This window comes from Paralichthys olivaceus, chromosome 20 (assembly GCF_024713975.1).
Source record: "Paralichthys olivaceus isolate ysfri-2021 chromosome 20, ASM2471397v2, whole genome shotgun sequence".
In the NCBI taxonomy this organism is placed as follows: Eukaryota; Metazoa; Chordata; class Actinopteri; order Pleuronectiformes; family Paralichthyidae; genus Paralichthys; species Paralichthys olivaceus.
Window position 1 is genome coordinate 15,426,706 of NC_091112.1, and position 15,780 is coordinate 15,442,485.

At 41.3% G+C, this 15,780-nt stretch overlaps 1 protein-coding gene across 2 annotated transcripts in view; it reads right to left on the bottom strand.

The window, feature by feature from the left end:
* The window catches only part of e2f3 (E2F transcription factor 3), an 82,415-nt gene extending 66,639 nt beyond the window's left edge, over positions 1-15,776 (bottom strand). The window contains exons 1-7 of one of the 2 annotated variants that reach the window (XM_069516801.1): positions 15,316-15,770; positions 12,125-12,245; positions 11,479-11,719; positions 11,154-11,287; positions 10,937-11,049; positions 10,640-10,826; positions 8,109-10,405 (exon numbers count right to left, since the gene is read on the bottom strand). In XM_069516801.1, coding sequence (XP_069372902.1) covers positions 10,116-10,405; positions 10,640-10,826; positions 10,937-11,049; positions 11,154-11,287; positions 11,479-11,719; positions 12,125-12,245; positions 15,316-15,522 — 1,293 coding nt within the window. In that variant the 5' untranslated portion in view covers positions 15,523-15,770 and the 3' untranslated portion in view covers positions 8,109-10,115. Of the gene's footprint in view, positions 1-8,108; positions 10,406-10,639; positions 10,827-10,936; positions 11,050-11,153; positions 11,288-11,478; positions 11,720-12,124; positions 12,246-15,315 lie in introns of those variants that run through there. The other variant, XM_069516802.1, reaches the window with a different exon arrangement.
* Between the last annotated feature and the right edge of the window lie 4 nt (positions 15,777-15,780).

The following is a 15,780-nucleotide window of genomic DNA, read 5'->3' on the forward strand; positions in this document are numbered from 1 at the left end:
CATAGGAACCATTCAAGGCCTTTTCCCTCATTAGACCGACCACCAGCCTCGCCCCGTGTGTCTGAGTGTGTGTGTGTATGTAGGCTTGTGCGTGCAAGTACGCACAGCTAAGCACCTCACACACACTACTAAACACTTAAACACTGGTAATGAGAGTGTGAGTGCTGGCTAGTCCACTTACAGACGGAATAATTGCAGATTTAGCCAACAAGGGCATTTTCATCCTCTTGTATAGATGGGATTAGCACATACAGAAAACAGGAGTTACATTTTCCCCCAAAAAACACTAAACGGGAGCGAATGTTGCTGGAACCATGCCCTACAAGTATATACGATGTATATAAATGAAAGCATTTCATAAATCCTTTAGAAAAAGAGAGAAAATCGCATTTAATCATGTTTTTCTCTTTTATATAAAAACAGCCGTACAACTGGAGGCAATGCTTGTAGAAAAACACTGTGCTGAGCAACAATTCCTCATGGAACTACGGCCCAATTCCTTACTTCAAATCCTTACAATTTGTTTTTTCAAAGCAAACAAAGAACATGATGAAATTTCAGTGGATGATATATTGCCCAGGTTGTTGTCTGCGTATTAGTTTGCAGTGTGGGTTGATTCCACCAACAAAGCCCGCATTGATTCTACTTATTGAAATCCAACTCAAAATATCTGATGGAATCCGTCTGCCCATAAAGCTCTTGCCCTCTATAGATAAAAGGATAAAAAATACAAATTGAGATGGAGGGAAGAGGAAAAATAAGAGCCTCTGGGGGAGAGGAGGCACTGATCAACCTCAACCGGGGGAGGATGCAGGAGGTAAATGATTTGGCCTGCACATGGCGACGCTCGCTGGAACTTTCACACAGCCAGGCTCTGCCATGTGAACACATTAGCCACACAAACCACCGGCTGACGTCCAGTCCAAGACCTGAGGATCAATGAAGAAGTATCTGCTGTGGAGCTTCTGCTCAGTGAGCCACTAACTCTCCTTCTGTCTGTTCCTGCATCGGGTGATCATTGCCATGTGGGCACACTGTTGCCCCCAAGTCTGATGAGGATGATTTTCCATAGATGGGATGATTAATGTGCCTGCTCTAAGATGCTGAGTGAGATTGATGCTGCCCGCTACCCCCTCCATGCCTAATCTTTCATCCTTACAGTAAATATGACACAATGTCCATATGCACTCAAAAACAGCCTGATTACAAACAGCTTGCAAGCCCTCGTTCCTTTTAATGATTACATCCAAAGGCACTCTCTCAGTCAAACAGCAGTTTCCCTTAATGAAATTAGCTGATCGCGCTATCTGCCTCTTTTGAGCGCTAGGTAAGGAGTTTCCACGGGGGGTCACTCGGCTAAGTAACCCTCGTTAAGCAACTCTGATGCAAATGAGATGCAAATCTGGCTAAAACGGAACACTGGTTAATTTGGCCTCTTGACATTGCAAACAGTCTCAGGGGGATGTGATGCAAATTCCATGCAAATGACAACTGACGGTCTTTGTCTCTGATGGCTTAAGGGTAGGAGCCCATGGGTTCAGGTTCATGACTGGTTTTGTCTATGCAAACATTTGATGTATCCAAGTGGAACTAAAGAAAGTAAATACCTACTAGAGAGTGAGGTGGAGTGGCAGGGAGAGGTTCACGACAGGTCAGGAGGCTGTCATCGCAACAGCTGAAGGCATTATACACCCACGCCGCGCAGGCCCAGGCGCAAGAGATGGAAAAATAGAAACCTCAAAACCAGAGAACAAGAGGGAAGTAGACATTACATTCCAACCGCTCCACATATGTACCAAAGCCAGGACCCAGCTGTGTATAATCCAGCCAACTCCTACATCATCTGGAGGCCTGCCCCATTTATTCGCTCCTCAGATCCAACCCTCAGTGACAAGCCCACATATAAATACAGCAATCTGGGCAGAGTTCTGTTAGCACCTGACAGAGGTTGTATCCAAGGCCAAAACCTCCCGTGGAGAGGACAAATCTCAGTACAGACAAGTCCTGAAAGACCTTGTGACAGAGGAAAATCACTTCCTCTGATGCTGATTCTATGATATACAGACAAGAGCAGTTTTCATCTGCCCATGTACATTTGAAATTTTGCACGACTTTTATACTTTTAACACCAAATACACAAAAAAAAAATGACATTTAATTGTAGAATTAATGTTTTAAATTGTGAATGCTGCCAACGGGCTGCCTGGGCTTGTACAAATTCTGCCGCCTTCAAATGGTTGGAGGACAGACGTCCATCCTTTGCAGGTTTCAGAGACTCAAAGCCCACTGGAGCTCAGTCAACTGATTCCACAAGGCTCGTGGAGAGAACCTGCTGTTGTTGTGAGGTAATTCATGGAAAAGATTCACTCTCGTTTAAACGAAGGCCACCCGCTGAAGTGGTACGGCTAAACACGGAGTCACTAGGATGCAACCTTAGATAACTTGCACTGTAGTGAAGTTTGTTTGTTCAAGAATGAAAAACCTATCAACACTGTCCTGATGTGACCTTGGCTGTTTCTACAGAGAAGTATGAAGATGTGCTCTGAGAAGAAAAATAAGAAAACCAAGACATTCCTCTCATGGTTCTTGGACAACCGTGCATTTGACCATGTCCTCCGAAGTTTCTGTGACTTTTACTTGAAATGTGTTTTGTTTGACCTTTTGTTAACTATGTGCCTTAAACCCTGTTCGCACCAGCATTTGAAAAGGTGAAACCTAGCAACATAAATGGTGTTTCTCTTTGATGAACAATAGTGATTATCAACCTGCAAATGTGGAAAGTTACTGTACCAAATTGACATTGCTGAACTTTGAGAGTACAGAGAGCCGGACAGTCCAAAATGGAAAATGCTATTTGTGCCTCCTAAATGAACTGAGTGGACTTATTGCAAAGGGTATGTGGTAATTAGACTGTACTTATATAGTGTTTTTCATGTTGCAGCTAATATCCCTAACCTCACCCTCTCCTTCTACACATGAAAAAGAACCTGTGGTAAACTTCAGTTGTTATAAAAACTCAAAAGGTGTTTAGTTTGTCCAGTCTGGACTACTGTAAAAAACATGGCGGCCTCCGTAGAGAGGACCCCCTTGATGTAAATATAAAGTATTTAAATATAAAGGTCCTTTTCTGAGGTAAAGAAAACTACAATTCATACAATTTAGATGAAACAAACAAGTGAAAACATCATGTGGATTATTCTACATTAAATGTTTGCCAATAGTTCCCTTTCACTTAAATCTTACACACTGGACCTTTAAAGCAGTTCACTCATATCCATACCCTGACAGTACAAGCACCTCAGTATCTTGACCAAGAACATGTCAAATTGAGGAGCCAGGGATCAAACTACAAAACTCAAGATTAGTGGAGGACCCGCTTTACCTAAGCCACAGTTGCCCCATACCAACATTTTAGCACTGTTTATTTGGCAAAGATGCACAGGGTAACTTTCTGAACAACTGGTCCATCAAGAAGCAACATTTTTTAAATTTTTTTAGACAGGAAAGAGGTGCAGTAAACATGCAGAGAGGTCAAAGAGAGGCCCACAGCATGGCCACAGACATCATGAATTAATGAATCCCATATAAGCCCAACAATCTCCTTTTTCAAAAACTGCATTCAAACCCAGACACCACAGTTACTCCACAGAGACGCTTCCTCGCATCTCTGACAGATTGATGCTCCAGCGTCCTTCAGTAGCTGAGTCACAGATGGCCAAGATGATGTCCAGAACCATAGTTTTAATGACAGTGATGTCTGAACAGATGCATGCAGAGCGAGCGACAGGACAGCAGGTCTGAGTGATAGAGAGGAAGATTTGCCAACTGAATATTCAGGCAAGTGTTCGGCTGCCGTCATGGAGAGGGGTGAGAGGCCATAAGGATTCTAATGGGGCGTACGCTTTCTAATGGTCTCCTCATAATCAGTCATGGTGTTGCATTTGTTTGTACATGCAAAGTGAAGCCAGTAGGTGAGGGAAGAATTAAAGACCTTGAGAGAAAAGTTCAAACCCCTCATATGGCTCGTTTTCACCAAAAATGGAAGTTATGTGAGGATTGTTAAACTGTAATCGCTGTAAACAATAAGTATAATTGTTCATGGCATTTTACATGCTAACGCCTGGTAGTTCACTGCACATCATAACATCGTGCAGAAGAAGTGCAGCTTCGGCATCTAGACAGCCAAAATAAAGACAAGCACGTTCACCAGGGTGTCATGTTTCCATCACTGCCGATCACAGCTGATAAAAACTGTGTCATTTGACCTGTGAGTGAATGCTGTTTGTATCCATTCACATTGCAGACAAAAGCCAGATGTTAGTGGGTTTTTTGACCAGAAATAAAGGGGATAGTTTCTCACCTGGTCAGTCACTGCATAAAGTGGATGAGATTGGATTGAAGTAATTATAGGAAGCAGCATGTGTTTGATTTGTCTTGATATAAGGCTGCTGCCAAGATTGATGAGAACGTACATCTGCCTTGTGCTTCAGTAATACAGAACACAGAGCAATGAAAAAGACATCTTTATCTAGAGGGTGGCATTGCTTGAAAAGGCTCAGACCTTAAATTAGCACGAGACGGAAACGACAAGAATCAGTTAATAGCATAATAAACTGTACATGTTTTTACCAACTCAAAAACTGTCTGTAATTGCAACTAGAGACGTATGAGAAAGTAAAACTGGTAAAGCATCTCCTCTACGTCTGAGTCCATCAGTGATCAGACCACACGTCTGCAGTGAAACGTGCTGTTGAAACTGCAGCGACTCCTTCATATTATAGAAAAGACAGGTAGAGCTGCCTGCAGGTGCTATTTTGCATGTCCTGCCATGATCACCTGTTGATCGTCGTCTTTGTATCCAGAGGCCTGCGCAGCAAACAAGCGCACCTTCCACTTCAGCATACTCCGTGCGCCATGAGCTGCGGGTGATGAATCAAACTACTCTTGTCCTGCTCTCTCACTAGTCATTTCATTCATAAACCCAAAATATTGCAAAGGCAGCCCATTGGCTGGGAGAGCGCAACGCAAAAAGACGGCGTGCTCTCGGTAGCCAATGGCTGAAGAGTAGTACGCTCTCTCCCTCTCACTTTCATGCTCCCTCTTTAACCCTCTCTCATATTTTGTTCTCTCTCGCTCTCTCCCTTTCCCTGCCTCAGTGAATTACAGCAGTCAAAACAGCCTGACTGAAGAGAGCGTAGTGTAGAAACAAGCACTGCATTTCGGGGACGGGTAGGACAGCTGGACAAGACTATCAACCTACACTTGTGGAGTGGATTGCACTTGCTCCGAGTCCCTCCTAAATCCCCTGAGGGGCCAAACCTTAAGTGGTGACTTAGTCCTATGTGACCATGTAGGCCTCACCATCTGTTTATTTTGTTAGGTGCTGAAAAAAACCCTCCTAGGTGACAGGGAAAAGCACTTTAAAAATGAAACTTCATTGACCGATTGATCGGCTGATTGACAGCTATATTGGCAGATCTTTAACTGAGCCCTCTTGAGATGAGAGTGTGCTTACGTCAGTCCTAACTCAATATGACCCGATTCAATATTCACTTTGTTTTTTTTCCATGTGCAAATCTTTGTGCCACAGAGAGGACAAAAAAACAACAGCAGAAAGACACATGAATCAATAATTGCAGTGATCCAGTGACTCTCCATGAACTCAAAGTGAGCGTGCCACTGTTTATAGGGAACTGGGTTGACAGGGTTTAAGTGGGGTTTTGAGGTGCAACACTGCCATCTATGGACGGGTCTGGATGCAGCAGTCTGTCCACACATTACATCATCATGTTGAGGGCACTGATGTGTTTTTCTATGATGCTGAGGCTCAGACAAAGAGAAGCAGAGACATGGGAATGAAACTGGATTGGAACAAGAGAAAGTTTCAGAATATATGTATGAGCACATACACAGAAATAAAGAGGCAACAGAGAGTTTACATAAATCCCCAAACGATTTCCCAATGTACATTTTACATTAACATGAAATCCTCAAATTTGACTAAATCATTCAATAAAATGTATCCATCATCTATACAGCTTTTCCTTTCAGGGTCACGGGCGGAGCTTGACAACAAACATGTACTAATCTTCTCTTCAATATTATGTCAGATGTTCGTCTGTATGCTTAATATCCTTGTTTTTTTTTGCAGCTATCTTCTTCACCTCATTTGTAAAATGAGGTGAAGAAGATATCCTCCTGACACACAGCATAACTAGACAGCAACTCAATGATGTCTGGTTTTATACTTTGGACTTCTCAGACAATAAGACTTTACATTTTAAACCTTTGACCTCTGTTAGAGCTCTGTTCATTTGTGGTTTAACAGGTCTTTTCTCAGCTGTAGATAAAGGTGTGAAGACAGATTCTATCAACACATTTTTGATTTAGTACATTGATCTAATATAAAAGGTTATAAATAAGCTGTAATCATTTATTCTTTGCCAAAATTATTGTCTGAATGTCAGTGTGGGCTTCACTTGAAAGACGGAGGAAACTGTCACACCACCATTTGGAAAGATGATGATGATGATGAAGAATATACACTGTACATATTCTGTTTACACTGTATAAATGATTTCTATTCTGTTAATATTTCTTAGATTCTCTTACGTTTACTTATTATTACTTTCACTGAGGTCTATTTTTTTAACTTTATTTACTGTCTAACTTCCTTATTGTGGGATTAATATGGGATCATTTTAATTTAGGTTGGTTTTGTTGTTGCTTTAACGAAACCCCACACATGAGAGTTCATTTTGAAAAGGGTATTTCTTCTCTCCAAGTTCCTTGAAGAAGGGCTGTAAAAACATTCTCCAATTTATTTCCATTCAATGTTTCTAGGATTAGGTTTTGACATGTTGGCAAAAATTGCAATTGCAGAGGTTAAGCATCTTAACTGTGGGTTGGATTGGAAGTGAGGTCATTTCTACGTGATGCCACATACATAACAGGTCAATACTAGAAAAAAAAACCCTGATGGACAGTCACAGTTTCAGACCAGCACAAGCTTTTGAGTATGAAGGATTCAGTGGGATCACACTGCCTCCTAGTGTCTCCATATGAACTACACTGGAGTCAGGTTAGTTCACTGTGGATGGGTTTTAAATGTACAAAGTTCTGAGGTGTCAAATATTTTACTGATGCAAAGTGAGAAGAGAAACTGGAGGCTGCAACATATTGACACACAAACACATGGAACATAGCTGTGATTTCTACTCGAGTCAAACACTTAATCAGTTATTAATTGAAAGATTAGAGTAGAAACATCTAAAGACAATCACTGACTTCCTTGCAATTAAACATTTTTAAAGATTTAATAAGTGGTGGTTATCAAGTATTATCAAATTATCTAAATAGAACAATGACAGGCAATTTTTCAAACATGTGTAGAAAGTCTGTATCACTTATTTAATAAACGCTTGCTGGATACTGATCTACAGCGTCTTTTTAATGATAACATTGTTAGACGGCAAATTTGACTGAGATAAGACAATGAATTAAGTTTTCCTACAACTCTCTGTAAAATAACATTGTAAGCCTCATTTTCTTTGCTTTGTGGAAGGATATGAGGAGGATTTGACACAGTTAAAGCTTCACAATCATACAGTATATCACTTCGCCAATCAAAGCTGCTGACAAATGTTTCGAGTGATATGCACATCACAAAGCTGTGGCCTAGGCTGTGTGGGGTCAATGGTACCTGGTCAGACTGTATTTCAAACCAAAGGTCAATGTAGCTTGGTCAAATATAATACATAAATACAATAGTCAGTCAATATTGATAATTAACATGATAACTTTTCTTTTCAGTGTAAAGACAGATTTTGCTCCTGAGTGAGGTTTTGGTTTCAAACTCTTCGTTATGAGCTAAAAATGACTAACAGTCGACAAACAGAAGAACATTTTACAAATGTGAGGTAGGTGTGTTATACCCCCACACTGTGTTCACACAATGTATAAGCAATATGTCAATATACATTCAACTTTCTGATAACTATTGTTATACCTCAGACAACTCTGAGAACATGAATCATCTCATTATCACCATCTTCATGGGTAACTGCTAAAATACAAGTAGTAACAATAATTGAATATACAGTGTGAGCTCGTGTAACCAGGCATTTATTTCAGTTTGACAGTAAGTTTACCTTCACTTAACAGCCATTTAGCCCTCAAGGTCTGTGGGCACAACTTTGGTGCACAGCAGTCTGGACATAAACTCATTGTCAACTGAGGATTAAAAAATAATTATATTAAGAAATCCATGATGTGGACGCTCTGAACAGCAGGTTAAAAAAACACAACGTACTGACATTAAACCTTTAGTGTCACATTCTCAAGAATCCTCAAAACTGCCCTGTAATAGTTTTCTTAATGACATTACACCCAAACCCACCAGTGGAATTATTCTTTAACCAGCTTCAGTGATTCATCCTGTTCTAATTTACTACATCCAAAGATGTCTCATGTTTGACCCAAAAAGCATAAAATCCTCATATTTAAGAAGCTAGGGCCAGCAAATATTTTGAATTTTTTATTTTAAAATGATTAAAATGGAATTATATATATATGTGTGTGTATATATATATATATATATATATATATATGAAAATTGTTGGAGATTTGTTTTCTGTTATTTTTTCAGCTCTACAACAAAGGTCTGGCACCTTCTGTATTAGGTTTTTAAGGGTTTACATGCTAAAAATGACAACCTTTTCATATATAGATAAGATTTATTTTCTTGTACTTTAAGCAGCACTTACACAAGAAGCTCAAGCATCAAAGGTCACTCCAAACCTTTCACTCTCCCTGGTTGATTTGACACTACGAGAGCTACATTCTCTATGGTCAAGAACCAGTTTTTCTACATAAAAGAGATTTCTTAGCTTAGTCGGTATCAAGTCACAGTGTAGCCAAATAATGCCGTGTTTATCAACAGCAACAGGGTTGATGACGGGCTGCATCTGTACCTGAGAAAATGACTTGCTGAGATGTTTCACATCTCAAAAAGCAGTCAGTGAATTGGAGAGCCTGACAATTCTTCACCACCAAAGCTGAGTACATACTATAAGACTTGCAGATTGCTGGGTAATTCACACAACGCACACACACGCATGCGACGCACGCACACACGCATGACACACGTGACACATACGCACACACGCACGAACGCGATCATTCAGCAGGAGTAACAAAATCGTATTATGTGAAGTAGACTTTATAAAAAGGAGTGTTGACACAATGTCCGGGATAAGGCACTGCTATCAAATCATGAACTCAAAATGTATTATGTCAAACTTTGGGAAATGCCATAAATATTTTGAGTCAAACAAATGTAAAATTGCACTTCTAGTAAAAGGTCCCAGAGCCCTGAGAAAACTGTGAAGCCAAAAGCCAGACAGACTGAGTTATGCTGTAGTTTGTCGAGCTTAGCTGACAGGAAAGCACCAATCCAACACCTTAAAAATGACTGATCCCCATTACATACAGTTTGTCAGTGTTATTAAATTCAGTGTATCCAATACCAGGCACATTATTCAGACATGAGGCATCATTACTTCAGCAACTCAAGACAAGTGGGGCATTTCTATGTCAGTGCAAAGTGATGAGGGACTAACCCTTTGAAATCAGAAAAGAAACTGAACTTATTAAACATGCGGTTGTGGTCTGCACAATCACCATCCAATGTGGTGCTTTTTGCTTGAAGTCCAACAAGAGCAACAAAGTTTCAGGAGTATTTAAAACAGGAATGTCTGCAGCTAAAAATGCCAAACGGACGTCTAAATCTTCTGGCTGTGTTGAGAAAGATCCTTCATGTTCCCGACAGGAACTCTGATTCATAGTTTCCTTTAAGTCCACAAGTCGTAGACATCTACCTTAGTATTCAGAACAATACGGTCATTGCAATAAAGCTAAGTAAAATGTTTGTGTTGCATCTACCTTCACATACCTGAGTGTGAGTAAATCAGAGTTACATCTTCCAGGAAAGATAAATGTGGATATATATTAAAAATGCATATTTAGAGCGGTACTTTCATTCCCTGTGATATCCTGTTTGTGTGAAGATATCCACTGCTGCCAAAATTATTGATTATTTCAAAAAGAACAGCTGCTCAGACAAGGGGCATCTTCACTGGCAATTGCTCCTGGTCGACAGAGGAGAAGAGGTCAGTGATGCCCCCGTTCTCAGCCAGGCTCAGGAGGTACTGCTCCCCATCAACAGAGAAGGCCAGGGGTGAGGCGAGAGTGACAAAGCTCTGCTGGTCTTCAGAGGGGGGTTGTAGGGAGGTGAGGGAGGTGGGCGCGAGGGAGGCGGGGGCAACAGTAACCGGTGATGAATGTTGTGTCGGATCGGACAGCGTGTTGCAGATACTATTGATTCCGGGTGTATTGTTAGCATCATCTGGAAAGATAATGGGAGTGTGGATAAGGAGACATGAGTTGGTGAAAAACATGAGCAATGATGGTGAAAAATGTGAACCAGCCATCTAACAGTAGGCTTAAAACGAAATATATCATCTTATAAAAGCTCCCTTGTATGGGCAAAGGCTCATGGGTATTTTCTGTGGCAGCTCAGTCCCCCTTTGCACGAGTAATCGGTGAGATCGACCATGGGATCTGTAAGTGTAAGACTCACCTTTGGGAGACACATGGGCGAAGGAGGAGTCAGACGAAACTGGGACGGAGTCATTCCCACGGGTGGACAAGTTCGAGTAGCTGTCATTGGCCACAGAGACATCTGTGCCGACCGAAGAGACGGGGTCATCGGAGCAGAAGAACACATCAATGGGTCCCCGGGTGCTTCTGATGTGGACCTGGAGCCTCTAAACACAAGGCATGTTAAGATAAGTTCAGTTTAGGCACAACTGAAACCACAGCCATGGTTCTAGTCAACTTAATGAAAAGTGACCTCATCGTGTGCTGAGAAACATACCTCCTCTGGATGTGGGACCTCCAGTTTTGTCTCAGGAGGAGCTTTGATCAAAATCACAGTCTGTTCTTTCAGACTGGGGATCATCTGAACATCCTCATGCGTCAAATAGGCAAATGTTTTCCATAAAGTCAAGGATGACAAGAAGTGGTGTTAAATACAGACACGGGGGGGGGGGCATAACCATCTTGGAGGTAATGAAGCTGAGCTCACAAAGGATATCTCTGAGTGTACTGGTTCTCCGACATCTCCTGAACTTTCCACATACAGCTCTCGATCAGCTCGTCCAGCTTCCTCTCCTGCTCAATGAGAGCGTCCATTTTTTCAACCTCTTCTCTACTGATTGGAGTATTCCTATGCACACAAATTCAAGCAGCAATACAGGATGAACGCCACAACAAACATCAACATTATATCTGACTATTATGTTGAATCATTCCAAATAATAACCAGGACAAATTAGCCATTGTGAGTATATGTGCTGTCAGTGCAACAAGCTCCTTTCCTAAACACACACACTTCCTACAACATCCATTCATACTTACATCCACTCAAATATGTTTTTAGACTTCTTTTTGATGAGCCGGATCCCCTCAAGGACGTTGGTGATATCGTAAATACGCCTCTTTGCGACATTGAGCTGAATGGTGACTAAGTTTAGGTCGATCACGCCACTAGGGGAGTTCCTCAGCAGTTCTATAAACCTCCGTGTCAGCAAACTGAGCGAGGTGTCATTTCGCGACCTCTCAATCATAGAAATGTTTGTTATGGGATTGGGGGCGGGACCTGCAAAAATGGGGGGAAATTTGTGATTATTTCTTTTAAGACAATTTATTGAATTTGGTTTTTATTTATTTGCCAATGAGCAAAACAGAGGGTGTTCTATAGACTTTAGTAAAAGTGAAGATGAAAAGCGAGTCATAATTTAACATTCCATCAAACAGATCACTGTTCTTTTTGCAATATGACTCGCAAAGATGTGAGAGAGGAAGAAACTCAAGCTGCTGCATTTATTCATCAGGCCATTAAACCAAAATATGAAGCAAACAAATTATGGCTTTGGTTTTTACCATTAACTTGACTTCATGTCACACTGTCAGAGCAAAACTTGTGATCTGTCTGGTGTCACTATATGCAAATATGGGTAAACACATTATAAAAAGGTTAACCACTAAGAACAGATGTCCATACCAGGTCTTGAGGGGGTCTTTTGTCCCGTGTTGTGAAGAGTCGAGTCCATGGGCCTCTTGGCTTTGGAAGCTCCACCTTCATCCTCAGTGTAACTGGCTTCCAGCTTCAGTCTTCTCTTTGCCTGAGAGAAGGAAATCACATTGCTTGTGAGGAAGCAAAATATACCTCAAATATACACAGTTGGTATTACAATACCTGTCAACGGAAATTTTTAGGTTTGCATTTCAACTATGTCATTGAATCCTGTGGCTCACAGGGCAATAATACATTATACACATCTCATGAATCCATTGGTTCATATTTAATCAGAAGCAATGAGTCCGGTTGTTGAGAATATATTTGAAATTAGAGGACTGATCAAGGTACACTATCACCATGAGATAGAAGTGTGTTGAGTGCGTCCAAGAGACCCCTGAGATCACTGGGTAGTGGTCTGCTAGTGCTACCCAGGGCAAGGTCCGAACATGGAGAAGCAGCTTTAAGCCACTGTGCAGCACATTGCTGAAACCAACTACCAGATGATCCATTGCAGTTTTTAAAAACAGATTGAAAACTTCTTCATGCACAAGTGCATTAAAAAATATATTTAACAACGTCATACCATCATTGTATTTCATTATATTTATATTTAATAAATGTACGCATTTCGATCCATTTAGTTTCTTTTATCCCTTTCAACCTGTTTTTTAATTTCCATACAGATTTTTTTTTTATTCTTGTTTTTTAATTTCATATTCACTTTAAATAGTTTTAGACTGTTGCTTCCTGACTTCCATCCTTTCCATTCTGTCTGTTTTTAATGTCCCTGTACAGCACCTTGACCCTGCCTGTGTGAAACGTGCTTTATAACTAAAAACACCAATGTTATTTTTTTATTAATATTTGATCTCTTATGTGGTGTATAGTTTTTCTCTTTCACTAAGCTGGGTGTTTTGATTACGTTTTCAGTGTTATTTGTATATGTAAAAATATGTGCAAATATGTGCAAAACTTGATTAATCGTGTTAAAATGAGATGCACTGCTCCCTGCCATGCTGGGCCAAGGCCTCCATACTCATTCGCTTGTGGCTGTACATGACATTACATGGTACAGTCTGCTTACCAGTGTGTTCCCACAGAAACATGGAGGTGTCAGTGTTAAAGTCCGCTCTGTACTCGTCAGTCAAAGTGTGAAGAAGTATGTCTTGACTAGTTGTAGTGTTTGTGATGTGTAAGCTAAAGTACAACACAAGTAGTCAGGATATACACCTTCAAAATAAAAGCATGTCACTAAAACCGACACTTCTCACACAACATAAATCCCATCAGGAGCTTTAAGTGGAACATTATTATAGCCATAACACTCAACATAATATACTTTGATTGATATTTAATGTTCTACTACATTGTAACACTGAAGCTCAATCAAGTATTATTTGTGCAGCCTGCATTCACAAATTACAATTTGTCTCATATGGCTTAACAAGGTGCCACGTTCTCTGACCTTAACAAGAGGTAAAGGAAGAACTACCAAATAAAACCTATTAACAGGGGGAAAAGGTAGAAACCACAAGGAGAGCCACATGTGAGGGATACCTCTCCCAGTAACTGAGAACATCAACAAAAAGTATTTACAACATTCATTAGAAGAAACAGTTTGTATGAATTGAAAGAGTTGTGAATGAACTGAGGAGTTATTGTCAGTAATAGTAGAGTATGTGAGTAGGCATATTGTATATCAAACAGTACGATCCACAATCCATCAAAAATACAATTTATTAGGCTTATTTCAGGTAGTGAATGATTGACACCTATTAACACTGCTTTTGAGTCAAGTTCAAGTTTTATTTGTCATGTTAACTCAAGGTCAACAACAGTACAATGAAAATTGTTAAATAACAAGGACAGGCCAGGTAAGCAATGCATTAAGAGTAATAAGTATATAGTAGGGCTGTTAACGAAACCGCAGTCCAGATGTCCACAGTTTCAGTACACAAAACACGAAGACAGAACGAGTTGCAGCCTGTTACGTGTGCCAATAGAGAGATCAGTCTGAGAGATGGATGGCTTCCACAGTCACCACTCTTGGTAGATGTCCTGAATGGACGGGAGTCCTGTGTGTCCTGAAATGTGTTGAGCCACCTCCACCACTCCCTGTAGTCATTTGCAGCTGCAAGCAGAACAGTTCCCATACCATACTTCTGGGATGGTCCCGATTTTTATCGATATTGGAGACATTCAGGTGGAGCTCAAGAAGATTATGGGGGCAGGCCTTCCTCTAGAGCCTGAATTATTTTTAATAAGAAAAACTCCAGTGGATATAGAATCAAAAAAACTAATTATATTTACTTGGGCTGCTGCTGATCTGAAGGAGATGACTACAGTGTTATGGAGAAACTTAAAGCTGCCAACTATACATCAGTGGAGGGATAAATAAAAAAGATTTTTTACTGATGCCTTCAACACTGAGTAAAGGCTAGAACGAGATAGTTGAAAATTCACTCACTCGTTATCTACTCACCACAATGTCGATGGAGGGGTGGGTGAAGTGTTTGAGTCCCCAATAGACTTTTTGAGATTCACAGCACGAGCCTCTCTGCTCTCGCCAAAGGGGCACGGGACGACATCAGCAATACTCAACTTGCAATGCCTCCACACGTGTGTGTGTGTGTGAACGTGACACCACATCAGCAGTATGGAGGCATGTTGTGTTTTCTTTCTGTTGAAAACGTGGTCAACATTTACTTCCAGTTGTTTACGCTGTTTACCCCTGAACACCAAAAGTGTGTTGCGGACTCAAACACGTCGCCCACCCCTCCATTGGCAAAGCAGTGAGTAGATAATTAGTGAATTTTCCTTTTTTTTTTTTTTGAGTGAACTATCCCTTTAAACAATCTCCCTTTATTCTGAAGGGACGTTTGGAATTTCCGGGGCTGTGGTGAGAAACAGTTTGTGTCTAATGACGCAAACAAACAAAGTAAATAAGGATAAATGAACAAGAATAACTAGTAACAAGCCTTCAACATGTATCTAACAACACTTCTGTATGAAGAAGAACATGCCCGGCGGGAGAAAGCTGCTGTAAACACAGGCTGCGCGATGTAAACAATGCAACATGGCTGACTGAGTGAACAGTCGTGTTTACCTTGTTCATGGTTTTAGCAGTAGCCCCTCTCTAAAGTTACAACACAGCCGGGCCCGGTGCCTCTTACCTGGGCTTGTTCGCGTGGACGTGTCTGCTGCTCTGAGCCGGTTGCTGTAGTGGCGGAGGGCCCGGGAGGTGCAGGGAACTTCAGGCCGTCATGCGGTCCCACGAAGGCGGCCTCGTTGAGGGCGGTCTGCGGGGTGAGGGTCCCGGTGGTGGAGCTTTTCTCTGAACCGTCGGAGCCTTCCGCGGCCAAGAGAAGCTGCTTATTCATCTCGTTCCGCGGGGTTCACTCCTGCTGCTGTGTCGACGTGTCATTTTCTCCGCTTGTTCGATATATCGGGAGCCGCGTCCAGCTCCACGGACACACACACACACACACGGAGCTGCAGAGGAGCTACGCGCGAAACTCCAGGTTCCTGGGACACGTTTAAACCTCATTTGCATCTGAGTTTCTATTGGCTGTCGCTCCGTGAACGTAAAGACGCGTACGTGCTTTTGACGTACGTGAACGTTACTGGAATATTTCCGC